The sequence below is a fragment of the Lactuca saligna genome, chromosome 9, assembly GCF_052625555.1.
Source record: "Lactuca saligna cultivar CGN05327 chromosome 9, ASM5262555v1, whole genome shotgun sequence".
In the NCBI taxonomy this organism is placed as follows: domain Eukaryota; kingdom Viridiplantae; phylum Streptophyta; class Magnoliopsida; order Asterales; family Asteraceae; genus Lactuca; species Lactuca saligna.
This window is the reverse complement of record NC_136425.1, coordinates 11,378,927-11,394,010: the sequence shown is the minus strand read 5'-3', so window position 1 is coordinate 11,394,010 and position 15,084 is coordinate 11,378,927. Positions and strand designations below refer to the sequence as shown.

Here is a 15,084-nt window from a genome sequence, read left to right as displayed (position 1 = left end):
TATGTGATGAAATTTTGTGTTGATCGTTAGGGGTGTCAAATAAACCATATGAGACCCAGTTATACAGGGGGAGTTGTTTAATCAATCCTAGAGTATAATAGAATGTTTTTGGAAGAATTTTGACAGCAAAAAATAGTCAAGAACATACCCAATGTGGCAGGAATTTGGTCACAAAAAATCACAAGAATTGAAAGTGGAAAGAAGAAGCTTTATCAAATCAATAGCAATTCAACCTCATAATAGCAACCAACTGAAGAATGAACATATGGGGAAGAACAAGGAAGAATCAAGACAAACCAATGCTAAGGAACTGATTTCACCGCTTCAATTTATGTCTCCTTGAAAGCCGGCATCCACACCTCTCCTTCTTTCTCGATGACACACCGATAAGTACCAAGAACCAGTTGGGACCGTTCTTGAGGGTTTAATAATAGTCCAAGAAATTAAAACGAACGTACAGTATTAAAAACACGTCAATGTAGATTCAAGTAGGGGAAATTGAGTAATCTAACATTATAAATGAAATTTTTGACAAAAATGACAAAATTTTATATTATTTTATTTATTTATTTTTTGGTAAAGTAACCACATTTTCCGGAACATATTTTTCCGGAGAAGTCTCTGGAATTTCTTTGTATGATTCCAGACCATGGTTTCGGAATACATTTGATTTTTTTTATGTGTAACATGTGACTTTTCGTTTACTTTTTGTTATATATATATATATATATATATATATATATATATATATATATATATATATAGACACACTAGCCGTTTACCTGCACCAAGCGACATGTGCGATTGGTTTTTCAAAAATTTGTTTCTAAAGACGATTAGTTCTTTTGCGTAAATAGTTACTACACCAAATCAATAGTGTATGCTAAAACTCGATTCAAGGAAATCTTACAACTCTCATAATCAACCTGCCTGGATATATGTTCATTGTTGACTAACAATAATTTAATATACAACTCAATCCATTCAATTTAGACTCATCCACAACTGTAATGATATAACTGTTTACTTTAAATAGCAACCAAATTACAATAAATGAAAAAAAAACAATAATTTTATATAATAATTAACATGATAGACACTAAATTATAGATCTATCTGTCCTGTAGTAAAAGGTGGCAAAGTTGTCTCACTTGATTTTGTATGCCTTCCTGCAAAAAAATGAGTTGAGATCAAGAAATATATTAAAAAACTAATGAACATTATTTTAACATTTTCGTCAAGTAACTTTCCATTTTTTTAATTTACACCAAAGTACATTGCTATAAACTGAACATTATTCACCAAGTAAATCCACATCCATGACCTTGTTTGTTCACATACTTTTTGGAACCGTTTGTCGTATTAGTAGGGTGTTACACTCTAATGAAAATAAGGTTGAATTGGTCTTTTAATATTATATATAATGTGGGTAATTTGGTCTTTTAATAAAGGAATTGAGGGTGAAACTGAATTCCTTCCATCATCCATTAGTAATGGAAGATTTTGACATAATTAATTGAAATCCACCCATTTGGCAATCAAACAAACAATGGAGTGATCTTGAATTCCTATTCAATAAAAAAAAGAAATAGGTAATATAAAATTAAAAGTTATCAACAAACATACCTAATTACGTTAGCTAATCGGGTTGCAGTTGACAGCTTCTTTCTAAGATAAGCTAATTCTTTTATCTCAAATTAATTATGGTGGCTTTGAATGCAGTGGTTGGAATTACAAAACCAAAATAATTGATAAAGGGCAACATGTTAATTTCTTAGGGAATAAAGAACAAAATCATTAAAAAACTCCAAAAGAAGAGATAAATTATAACTCATTCCTTTAGTGACCAAAATCGAAAAATATAAATAAACTCTAGTAGCAAAAATGTACATCAATCTATTGCAAATATGATTCTATATAAAGCATAAAAATAGAATTTCCTACCTAAAAGTGTGGTTTGAATTTGTCTCGTCCTTCCCCTCATTCGTCTGTATTCCATTCACATGTAATTGAAACACACCATTTGTTAAAAATTTTTGACAAAATAATCAATAAGTAATCTTAACATGCCGGTTTCTAATTTTTGAAACCGAATCAGAACGGTGCATGCTTCCAACAAATAAACATTATAAAGAGATTTAATACCTTATTGAACTTAAATTTAGTTCTAGTTCCTAGAAGCATCAAAACCCAATCATTGCTAAAGTAAAAGTTCCAATTGACATAAAATTTTAAAGGTACATGCTTCAAATAAAATCTCAAAATATTTGAGCTATCATACAAATATAAATTAGGCTACTATTAAGATAATAAAGGTACATGATTGAATTTTTATGTCATATTTTCAAGTCTCTTTAGGTTATATTAGAGATTTAGCGTGAGACCCGGCCTAAAGGCACAATACTCCTAAAAGACATCATTTTTCATAAGTTTAACAATTGGTCTTGATTATATAAATAGATATTGGTATGAAAAACACAATCATCAAACCTTTTGTTTTTTAACAAGTTGCTCAATTACAATAACATCGTGTTGTAGAAATAAAAAATCTTAAACCTTGCTGACTTAAAAGACTATAGAATTTACTGATGGAAAATGTTAAGTTACAACCATCAATGTTACCTCTTTTTCTATTCCAGTTTGCATGATCTTTACATGATTAGATTTTAAAGGATTATAATAAAGAAAGCTCATGGAATTTTTTTGTAATTAGCTTATAAAATTAAGGGACATAATCTACCTGAATCATTGTTGGGCCTCATATTTCCATGTAGTAATGTAAATCTTGATTTTAAAAATCCAAAAGGGTAGCTGTTTCATGATCACTAAAAGCAAGGAAACATGTTTCATTAATACACCGATTTAAGTTATGATAAAATAGGGGGAAACAAAAAGTGAGTTACATCTTTTGTTTGAAACAAAAGAAAGAAACAGTAACCACCATGCATCCAACTGCACAACATAGAGACAAATATAGGAGCTATTTGAAAATTTCAAACTTGTTAAAAGTGAATAAAAATCAATAAAAGTATGTTGCCATTTATTGGTAAAGAAATAAGTTTCAGTAGGCTAAATAATAAGAAAAAATCATATTAAAATAGGAAAGAGCTTGATTACATATACCCTTCTTAGTTGAAGCTGATCCTGTTGCAAGATAAACTTTTTCTTCTATTTTTTTATCCTTGAAATATCTCTGTATACATAAGGTAATAAATCATTTGCCATTCAAAATATCCATTAAGCATCATATTAAAATTAGTAATGTTTTTTTTAGCTTTTGTGTATTCACATGTATCTAATTTCGTTATATATTTGAATCAACTTATGATTTTACCTTAGGATTTTGACATATAAAATTTCCCTAAAAATATTTTTACATGAATTACCGAAACCGAGTACTCTCCGATTACTCCCAAGTACTCGCTACTCGGCAATCAGTCAAACAAGTACCGAGTAGCGAGTTCTACAACCTTGGTGGCGACTTAGAGGAATCAAGACTGACCTTGAGGAAGGTAAAGGTAGGTGTGAAAGGTAGTATTGAGATCGTACTACTAGAAGCACACGTCCTGTACCTGAGACGAGTGTAGATATGGAAACTCTATGTAAGCATGTATAAAGGAGTCCCCTCGAGTCCTTTGTTAATTGTTTCATGTTGTATTTTAATTCGGAGGATGGTGATGATCAATCGAGGAGGTTCTGGCTCTGGTCCTGGTTCAGGTTCTGACTCTTTCAGGTTTTGGCTCTAGTACAAAACCAATTGATAAGTGTCTGCACGAGTTCATTTTGGCTGAGGTTACACGTGGTATGCTGGATGATACCCCTATGTTGTTTGGTACCATATCGATTGGATTTGCCTGACGAGCTCAACCAGATTCATAACACCTTTCATGTGTATCAGCTTCAGAAGTGTGTGGCCGATGAGTACGAACTTATTCCTCTGGATGACATTCAGGTTGACGATCGCCTGAATTATGTGGAGAGATCGGTGGTGATCTTAGATCGGAAGACAAAGGCTCTGTGGAACAAGGAAGTGTCATTGGTCAAGGTCCATTGGCAATATCGGAAGGGTTCCAAATGGAGGTAGGAGCCGAAGGCAGAGTTGCGAGAGCACTACCCAGATCTATTCGTGACAACAGACTTCGGGGACAAAGTCTAGTTCAAGTGGGGGAGAGTTGTAACATCTATTATTCAGGTATTCATTTTAACCCTTGAGTTATGCTCTATTTGCAAATTTTAGACCCCAATGGCATTTTCATAATCTCAGAGTTGTTGGAGTACTCGGGGCATACACCCTCGTATGCTAAGCATACTTTGGATCACCTTAATACGCATCACGTATGCTGGTACACCGGGTGTACGCAGCCACAGTGTAAACCCTATTTAAAAACATTTATGGCCACATACACCGTATTATCTTTAGCCCCCCTCCTCATTTCGAAACCCTAAAGAGTGTTTGTGCATTGTGAATCTTGTTGAGCCATTTTGGTGCCATTTGGAGCTTTTGGAGTAGAAGGAAGAGCATTGAGGTGGTGATGTTTCACTCAAGGCTTTGGATCTAGCATCCTCCTTGTGCACCTTGTGGAGGTAAAAGGTTTCAACCTTGATGTAGAAATCTTATAGATTTAGTTTTAGATCAAACCAAACTTGGTCTTTGTGAGTAGAAGGTATTCCAAGACATTTGAGTTGTCCTTTCAGAGGTTTTGAAGGATGCTAAGTCATAAAGTTGGGTTTTTTATCACTAGTTTCTCTCCATTAAGTGCTAGATGGTCTTAATGGGTTAAGAGACTACAGTTTGGGGAGTTAAGGACTTAATTGCCATGCTAGAACATAAAGTTGAAACTTTATGCTAAGAACATCTTTTATTGCCTAGATTTGAAATTTGGACATAAGTGCTTAAAGGATTAAGCACTTAATAAGAGGGATGGTGAGCAATCACATATGCTAGGCGTACCGAGGGGTTTGTTGAGTGTACAAGGTCAGCTCCTTGATCCTCGGTCAACTACGAAGTACGTCCCGCGTACACGAGGAGTACGCCGCGCATACTGACTAAATCTACCCGCTTGATTCAGTTGACTTTGACCTAGATTTTTGTCTAAGGTTTGACCTAGGGGTATTTTAGGTATTCGAATGTTAGTCTGAATTTTGGTTACTGTTATTTGTAAAGGTGACCAGTAGCGTAGGTTTCAGAGCAGCGCGTCAGCTTATCTTTTCGTCTGTTTGTGAGGTGAGTCTTTTGTAAAGGCCAACCCACTGTATTGTATGAGTAGAAACTGTATGTTATCATATGATTTTGTATGATGTGCTTGTATGATTTATGTATTGATATAATTGGGCTCGGAGTCATTACGGATCTGGGGGTTTGTTCGGACCCGAAACAGCTAGATGTTGTTATTTTGGGTTGATACAGGCCCGACAGAAGCATGTGCTGTTATATTCTATGTAGGCTGTTTGTGGTAATTTAGGAAGCTCACTAAGCTTTATGCTTACATTTTATGTTTATGGTTTCAGATACTTCTAGTTCAAACGGGAAGGGCCCGACATAATGATACAACATCCTCCTCATATGATTTCCACACTTGATGTATTTGTACTATGATGTTTTGGAATACTATAATGAATGATGGCTTTTGATACTGTTTATGGTTTTTAATTGGAAAATTCTAGTACTATTTTTGGGTCGTTACAAGGTGCCCTGTGAACTTCTGTGTCAGGAAAATTAGGGCGATCAATCCATGTTGAGTGAACTATCCCCATTCAACACACATCTTATCTTCTATCGGCTCCAACTTCTATACAAGTCTATTACCTTCTAACATAAATTATAAAATAAATAAATATTTAAATAATAAGGTAACTATACGTCGTCGATTTGTAAAAACTGGTTGCAATGAGTCTTTTGTGAAGGCCTTAGTTTTAATCATGCAATAACCCAAAGGATCACATTCTATTATCGGGTACCAAACAAACTTCACACCACAAAAGTCTCAAGAATCCACATCCGAATGTTACCAAACAAACAAATAAAAAATTGTTAGAATGTTAGAAAACAAAAAATAGATAATAAAATTTTCATCATATATTTACCTTAAAAATATATAAAAACCTATGTAGAGTGTAGGTCAATTTTTGAGGTTCGTTCTCTTTCGGTTCATCTGGATCTATAAGCTTATCAACCTTATTGAATACAACAAATAATTATTTGTATAATTGATCCCAAATTATCCTCCCAATGGATATCTGTCACATAATAAATTACTTAAAAATTACATTTCTAAAAAATATTAGTAACGATAAGTAATTATATTCACTAATTATAAAATAGACGGCATTGTACGTGTTGAGTTCATCAAGGTTGGATAGCAAATCAAAATACCCTTCTGTAACTGACTGTTTAGTCAAATGCCCATTAAAACCCTTGTCTAAAACGTATAGAAGACATACACGAACTGCATCCTTGTCCGATAACTCATTAAGTGAATGTTTAAACACCTTTATAACATGGTCTAATTTGACCGAGACCTTCGTCAGGACCATAGGAAATGCACGGGAGCGAAAGGTGGCGCCGGATGCAGAAGCAGGAAAGTAGTCACCAAACTGAAAGTCGGTGATGAGACAAAATTCTTTCTTCACGAAAGACAACTCGTAACCCCTAATTTCAATAACCATTTTCTGTACTTGACTTCGGGGGTCGGTGAAAATTTTGTGGCAAAAAACATAATGTAGAAGCAAAGGATCCCCATCTACATTAGAAATGTCTAACCACCTCCCAAAACATGTATTCCAGAACATAGTCTCGTATTCAGGCCTGTCTCTAAGTGTCGTAAGAATTTCCCTGCCAAATTTCGGTTTACACGAGAGTGTAATTGATGCATCAAAAACCATGTTGTACTGCACAAATAAAAAAATGTTATCACTTCATTCTGAAATGGAAATTACCGATATTCTGGACAAATTTCGGAGCAGTTTTGGACCCGTTCCTTATGTTCCAGACTAGTTTATCATGTTCAGGAACGTTTCCTTGTGATGAAATTTTAAGGTTCGGAACATGACATTTCGATGTAAATCAACAATACCTAAACATCTAAACTACTTTTTAGTTGGTCCTACAACAATAACATTTTTAATTTAAACTCCGGAATGTTTTCAGTTCATTATGGAGGTGTTCTATGAATTCCGGAACAATAACAGTAGAAAAATAGGCACCTTAAACAAACAACGAAACTATATAAAGAGAAAACAAAGAACGTACCTATAAAATAATGGGGTTGTAATGCTCGTCTTCCATGTCGGAGATAGGTTTTAGAGATTGGAGTTGCGTATCGGAGATAGGTGTCGGAGATTGGAGTTGCGTGTCGAAATCGGGTCGAAACGTCAGAATCGGAATGCACATTTCCGGAATGAAATGGCTGCCTTAAATTATATTCTGGATTTTGAAATTTAAAATCCCGATCCGGAACATATACAGTTGATTTAGAGTAGGCATTCTGGATCCAATTAAGTGGGCCGGACCACCCGAAAAATAATCCGAAATACGTTCCGGAACGACCCATTCCGGAATATGTTGTTATTTTGCAAAAAAGGTTATATTTAAAAAAAAGGTTATATTTAAAAAAAAGACCAAAAAAATTGTTAGATTACTCAATTTTCCTTCAAGTAGAGTTATAATCGATGTTTTCAATTAATTCCCTTAACTCCTAGCCTTGTTACTCTTCTATCCTAACCTTAGACATCTTAAATTTAATCCCTTAACTCCTAGCCTTGTTACTTTTCTACCCTAACCTTAGACATCTTCAAAATCCAAGTTTCTTTTTCTTTTTTTTTTTTTTTTTTTTTTTTTTTTAAATTTATTTATTTATTTATTTATTTATATAAATTTTAGCCCTCAATTCCATTTATACCCTTTTTAATAAATTATATTTGCCTTATATTTTTTTTTTCACAAAGACATTTAATTAAATTATTTCCTCTTAATTATTGTATAATTCTTTTATTTATGAATTACATCATTTTTATTTAATTTATTTCATTATATAATTTTAAAACCGAAATAATCATATGAAAATAAATATTAATCTAACGGAAGCTAACTTCATTGGCGGAAGTGTATTCACGTTGTTATAATTTTCCACTCCTTAAAAGGATTTCGTCCTCGGAATGTCTACATCATTGCATCTTGTTTGTTCCTAGGTTGCCTCATTGAGTTATATATCTAACTTTTCCTACATTGTGACCGGATCAAACACAACCATATCAATATCTAACAAGAAAATTTCAGACGATATTGCGATAATATGAGAAATTGATATTTGTAAAACATACGAAAAAAAATTGAGATACTAGATTATAGTTCGTCTTGAGTGGCACGGCGAAACCAATATGACCGCTTTGTCTCAAAATTCGAATTCAACTGGATAGTAGAAATAAACACTCTTTTATCCGATTTTAGTAACGGTTGTCGGTTGCTATTATCTTCCTAATCCATTTCCAACGGCTAGAATGTGTTCGGGTTCAATCCTCCCGGTTTTGAAAAAAATAAAAATAAATAAATAAATAAAATAAAATCATAGTAACCGGTTTGTTGTCAACTCGGTTATTCGGTTTTGATGCCCAATTATTAGGACTTCTAGGACAGGTTACGAGTTATAAGGTGACATCTAAATGGCTTCGCCTTATATATGCTTCCTCTTTGATATAGCTGACTCCAACTTGTAATCACCGAAGTTACAGATGAAAAAGAACACGAATGAATAACTACAAAGATGTACATAGTTCAATATTATTAAATGTGCGCACAAGTAGAATTAATCGACGTAAAACATCAAGTATTCCACCAGTTAGAAATAACTACAAATATGCTCATCCAAGAAACCATGGAAGCTAACATCAATAGTGTTACCCAAAAGAAGAACACATAGCACATCAATCAAGAACTGCCAAAATTCAAGTTGAGGGAAAAATGTTTCTTTGCAATTAAAAAACAAAAAGTATATAATAGGTCTGGTGGTCCTTACATGCATGGCCCTAACACCAGGGTTTAAGACTATATATGTTTTTTGCATAGAAAGCTACATTGTATCTATCTAAGCAACACATTAAAAAATGAATCTTTTGTTTGCAAATAGAAACTTCAAGAACTGATAATATGTTTGTATAAATATATATTATCATATTCACATTTTGCTGATAGTTGGTGGAATTATAGTTTGAATATGAAAAGATAAACCAATCATGGAGTTGTAGCTAGCGTAAGCATGCTGCCTGTGCAGTGCATGCTTCATTATATTCGTGACTACATCATCAGCAACTTCAGGTCATGCCTCCATCCTATGTGGTCCATTTATCAAGGTACCTTCCCTTACTTTGTGTCTTTTCCTTCTATTTAATAAAATTTCGATTATGCTTCTACTATGTGTATAAGTGTGTAACATTAATTAACAAAAGCTAACAATCAAATTCGTTGCTTTTTACTGAAAAACAGAATCTGAACCTGACTGGGGTACTTGGAAACAAAGTGATGATTGAAGTATGAAGTTTAGGTCTCTCAAGACAGAAGGTAGACGATTAAAGTGGTCAGCTTGTTTGATCCAAGAAGATTACATTGTCATTTTCTTCTTTCCCAAAATAATTATAGTAATTTTCAGTTTTGAAATCTCCCAAATTATGTATAGTATTCCCTTTTAAGCAAATATTCAAGTAATTTTCAGTTTTTGAAATCTCCCAAATCTATGAACTAGCTACCAATTCCTTCTAATTAATTATCCAGTAGTTGATAAATTTACTATAATCACTTTTGCTTTCTAGTTCTACTTAAACTTTTGATCAGGGCTTTCAGTTATTGTCACACAAACTTTTGCTAGGATTAATATGCAATAAACACATACAAAAAAGATACGAAAATTAATATATAAGAACACAAAAATTAACATGGTTCATATGATCATAGTAATTGTTTTAATCCATAGGGAACTAGAAAGTCATTTTAGATCTGTAGACTTTATAGCTGATAAACATGCTTTTGAGTCAAAGTTGCAAAAATTAGATGCACTCCTTTCGTGCAACCTTAGAACTGAGCACCGCAGATTTAGCTCAAGCTGGAGCCCATTGATAAGATGTTTGTTTTTTACACAAAAAAAAAAAAAAAAAAAAAAAAGTTTGTGTGGCCTCTTGTTTCTTTTCTGCCGGTAGGTAGACATCGAAATTAGAGGTGACAAAATTGATACGACATGAAACCCGACACGAAATAAACGAGTTTGGGTAAGATATTTCAACCCGTTTAAATAAACGGGTTGACACGACACGACATGAAAATTAAATGGGTATATAAGGTTAGGGTTGAGAATTTCAACTCGAATATGACTCGAAAATGACCTGTTTATTTATATGCAAGTTTTTTTGAATTATTTAAATAATCTAGAAAGACACAACACTAAAACCATAAGTAAAAGAAAACTTTCGAATTAAATTGTTTTGTAATGATGAAATGACTTAGCCGTCTAGATTAAGACTTCATTTCAGTTTTTTCATTCTCTCCTAAACTACCTGGTCTTTTTCACCACTCTCACATCCTCATGAACTTGTCATCCGTCCACCCAATTCCCACTTTTTTAATTTTGCCATCTGAATTTGTTATAACTTCATCTATTCTACCTCCAGATTATTAGTTTTTCCCTTCCTCCTACTTAATTCATACTCTTTCAACATGCTCAATCTTTTAACCTCACATGACACGATATATTTCAAGTTATATCCCTAACCCGAAACCCGACACGAACTCAACACGAAAATAAACGGGTTGACACGACATGACACATTAATTAAATGGGCCGGGTTAGGGTCAAACACTTTCAACCCATTTAGTGTTTCGACACGACACGAACCCGACACGATACGATTCGATTGCCACCTCTAATCGAAATAAAGAGATATCTACAGAAAAATCATAAACTTTTGAAAAAAGTTTCAAAAAAGTCCTAATTTTTTTAAACATAAAAATCCAACTATTTTGAGAAAATTATATAATCTATCATTTGGTATTCAAATATAAAAATTGATTTTTTCGTTAGTTTAGGCAAAATGTTAAAAAATTTGGACTTTTTTGTTAATTTTTTTTAGGATTTTATTGAAACATTTCTATAGATATCCCTATAGAAATTAAAGACTTTTTGTTTATGTAGAAGACTGACTTTTTGTTTATGTAGAAGACTGGAGAGACAGAAAGATTAGTTAAAAGACAAAATAAAACATTTCTAACCATAATATGATTTTCTTTGTCCACCACCACCACCTTTGCTGCCGCCACTACCTCCACCTTCATCACCGCCACCACCACCACTACCCTTTCCACCTCAACAATAACCACCCCTAGTGGCGGAACCAACAATTTTGATATGAGGGTACAAACATTATCAATATATAGTTATCAAAAATCGGACATTAAAAAACATGTTATAATATCTTTAGTTGGGTGTATAATAAAATGAAACGTGTTTACAAATAATATATATATATATATATATATATATATATATATATATATATATATATATATATATATATATATATATATATATAAAACAAAATTTTAGGGGTACTGTAGTACCCAACTCCCCCCATCTAGCTCCGTCAGTGACCACCCCTCCGTCGCCACCATCACCACAACCACTGTCACCTCCACCCCTACTACCTTTTCCACATCCGCCAACACCACCGCCATCAGTGCGGCCATCTCCACCTCTACCGCTGCAACCATCATCACTACCACCGCTGGTTTTACTATGAACTAAAAGTCAATGTGGTTTTAATGAGTGTATTTATGTAGTATGGATACTTTTGGTCCACATCTTCACCTTGTAAAAAACAAACGAAATCTAAGTTTTGAACGAAGGCAATGAAATCAAATGACATACTCAAACAACTTTAGCATTTATAATTCAATTAGATAGTTCTACTTTTTGACTATGCGTTCATCCTTATCGTTTTCTTTTCTTTTGAAACATACAAATGTTTATTCCTTATTGTGGGGTCGAGTTATCTTATACTTTTTGTCACACACAATTGTTTGTTCCTTATTGTTGAATCGAGTTTTTTGTTATGCCGGTCGTCATTGGAATACATCGTGTGTTCCCTCATCGCATTTTAACAGGACGTAGGTATTGTCATTGTTATCGTTGTACAATTTGATTATTATTTCTTTTAATTTGCAAATAAAATGGATTATTGTTGCCACTAATTAAATATCGATTTAATTATAATACCCATCCTTTTGATAGATAATTTGTTGCAGTGAAAGCCTCTAGTTCCTTTTGCTACTTTTATCCTATGAATTACAAATTTGGCAATACTTGAGTATTCTTCATACCCAAATGGGACCTCCATGCTTCAGTTTATACTTTATACGTGTGAGATTTTTTAATTATAAAAATAGCTAAAATCCAATAAACACCTTCATATTCCTCTTCATTATCTTTTGTCATAACTTGAAACAAGCGATGTGTATGAATATATACGCATAGATTCATGTAGTCTAATGCAAAATATATAGATGATTTCAAAGAGAATGCCTCATGTGACTCTTTTGGGACCACTTTCCATGTGCATATTTGCAGTCCCCCTTCACTTCAATTTTACAAATTCAAACATTCACAAGAAATTTATAATTTATTTCTATAGTTTTATGAATAAATTCATAATTTACAAACCTTTATATTTATATCAGATTATCATCTACTTAACAAAAGATTCTCCGTACTAAAAAAAATGTGGGTTGGGAGACCCACATTTCAAAGGGCCAAGATGCTCTTATTTTTGTTTCAAGAACATCATGCAATAGTTGTTTCTAAAACCTTCTACACAAGTCGAACGTACAACAATATATATGATTAACAATGATGGATTCTTTCATGAAAGCTACACCGATTAAGTAGGTATCAACATGTACATTATGCATTAAGAATCGTACATTCTAACTCTGCAATTCATACAAATGGCAATGCAATCACTATGACCCTCGTTCCAAGAACTGAAAGATAACACAAAACCCCAAAAATTCATACGGCTCTTAGAATGATACAACATCACTCAAATCCCAACAAAATTCACAACACGAGTTCTCCATCAAGAATAGCATATTATAGCATACTTTTTCTTAACTAGAAATTGAATTGCCTCAAACTATATATAGAGTCCAAATCTCGTTTTTTTTTTTTTTTCAAAGAAGAAAAAAGAAAATTTAATTACCTATGACAAACACATCTATAATGGTAAGCACTGTTTATCGGGTCGTTTCCTTCAACTGGAACTTGCTCAGCTCTGCACCTCGACCTGCACCCTCTGCATTCGTTGTACGTACAAGTTGGCTTCACTGACCCGATCATTGTTCTTCTCCTCAGGACTACATTCTATATATAAGTTTTTCCAAAACGTACAATTCATGAATTAGTCAAATAGTTTTTTTTTTTTTTTTTACAGAGTTTTGCTATATTTATAACGATGCATGATTCTACATGCAATAATGATAGAAAGAATTGTACCTTTTTCACCTGCAAGTGTAACTCAGAGTTCTGATGAGGAAGTAGAGTTACTGTTCTGGATCCTGCAATCCCTGAAAATGGTACATACAGATGCACTTAGAGTTAGACGCTTTAAGTACATATATATATATGTTACCCAAAAACACTACACCAATGTTAAGAGAATTAGCAACAATAAACCGGGATTGAAGTATACACAAAACAAACTTTATGGAGGAAGTAAAATTTGAATCTTTGTGAAGCTAAAAAGGCCAAATTTTTATTTGGATAATTGAGGATAAGGTGCGTAAAAAGATAGAGAAAAGAAGAAGTGTAAGTTGAAAATAGACCTTGGAAGATTAGTGTTACCCAAATTAAGAAGACGAGTAAGTTGGTTTTTGATGGCGAAGCCATTGTTGGTTTGGTTTGAAGAACACATGAATTGGTAATCATTCATATATATATTGAAGAGATGAATGTATGGAGTAGGGATGTAAAAAGATTTGTGGTCAAATAGGGACCATAAGAGATAGAATGAGTATCTAAGAGAGAAGGGAAGTAAAAACAAACAAATATATATAAATATTAAATACCTAGAATTTCAAGTATTTGAATGAAATAACCATTATTTACCATATGAGCCTGTCGTCAAAAATGATATTTTAACACATGTATTTTTGTGTTGTTTTTAACAAAATGGGACTTAGATGTTATTCGGGGATGCCTTTAAGCATCTCCATTTAAGACATGTATTTATCTTGTTAGCAAAAAAAACATTTTGACAAATGAAGAACCTACACACATGTAGAAATAAATGCAATCAAAAGCGAAAAAGACATGGTTTACTCAATCTGAGAAATCGAGCTACATCCTTAGGACGAACAAAAGTGAGATTTTATAGATGATTGGCCATATACCGGTGGCGGAGCTAGAAATTTTTATATCGGTGTACAAAAATTATCAATTAATATTCTATATAGTTATATTCGAGGCATTAAAACACATGATATAATCTCTTTAGTTGGGGGTACAATAACATAGAACATGTTTACAAATAATTTTTTTTTATATACATTAAACAATTTTTTTGGGGTGTTGTAGTACCCACAACGTCCCATCTGGCTCCACCACTGCCATATACACTTTTTGCTTGCGAAGGATCATACAAACTCATAAGGGCTCTATTTATAAGAGTAAGTTTCTTATTTTTATTTATTTTTATCAGTCATTTAGTAGTTAGAAGTTAATATCTTCTAATTAGTATAATTCACCTACGCCTGGAATTACACTTTTTGCTTACGAGGGTCATACGAACTCATATGTACTCTATTTATAAGATCAAGTTTTTATTTTTTTTATTATTATTAACTAGTTAGTATTTAAAAGTTAGTATCTTCTGGTTAGTAAAATTCACCTTTGCTATGGAATTACACTTTTGCTTGAGTAGGGTCATACAAACTCATGAGGGCTAAGTTTTTCTTTTTTTTAGTTAGTAATTAGAAGTTAGTATCTTCTAGTTAGTAAAATTCATCTATGACCGGACTAGATCCGGGAACCTCCAATTTAATAGGCGAAG

At 33.1% G+C, this 15,084-nt stretch overlaps 1 protein-coding gene across 2 annotated transcripts; it reads right to left on the bottom strand.

The window, feature by feature from the left end:
- Positions 1 to 12,915: 12,915 nt before the first annotated feature.
- On the bottom strand, positions 12,916 to 14,041 carry STOMAGEN (stomagen). Of its 2 annotated transcripts, XM_078975157.1 has the most exons (4): positions 13,878 to 14,018; positions 13,530 to 13,600; positions 13,237 to 13,397; positions 12,916 to 13,018 (listed from the first exon to the last, which is right to left on the bottom strand). In XM_078975157.1, exons 1-4 carry the CDS (start codon positions 13,963 to 13,965, stop codon positions 12,946 to 12,948), a joined length of 393 nt encoding a protein of 130 aa, XP_078831283.1. In that variant the 5' UTR covers positions 13,966 to 14,018; the 3' UTR covers positions 12,916 to 12,945. The 2 variants fall into 2 exon arrangements, 1 of the variants encoding a protein (XP_078831283.1); XR_013666358.1 differs by lacking the exons at positions 12,916 to 13,018; positions 13,237 to 13,397 and having other exon boundaries at positions 13,859 to 14,041.
- Positions 14,042 to 15,084: the final 1,043 nt, after the last annotated feature.

What these genes read in the sequence shown, in the direction of transcription:
- STOMAGEN (XM_078975157.1), bottom strand. Translation starts at nt 13,965, where the DNA reads ATGAATGATTACCAATTCATGTGTTCTTCAAACCAAACCAACAATGGC. An exon ending in TACTCGTCTTCTTAATTTGG is followed by an intron (nt 13,601 to 13,877) that starts GTAACACTAATC and finishes TACCATTTTCAG; the next exon opens with GGATTGCAGGATCCAGAACA. An exon ending in TATAGATGTGTTTGTCATAG is followed by an intron (nt 13,019 to 13,236) that starts GTAATTAAATTT and finishes GTTATCTTTCAG; the next exon opens with TTCTTGGAACGAGGGTCATA.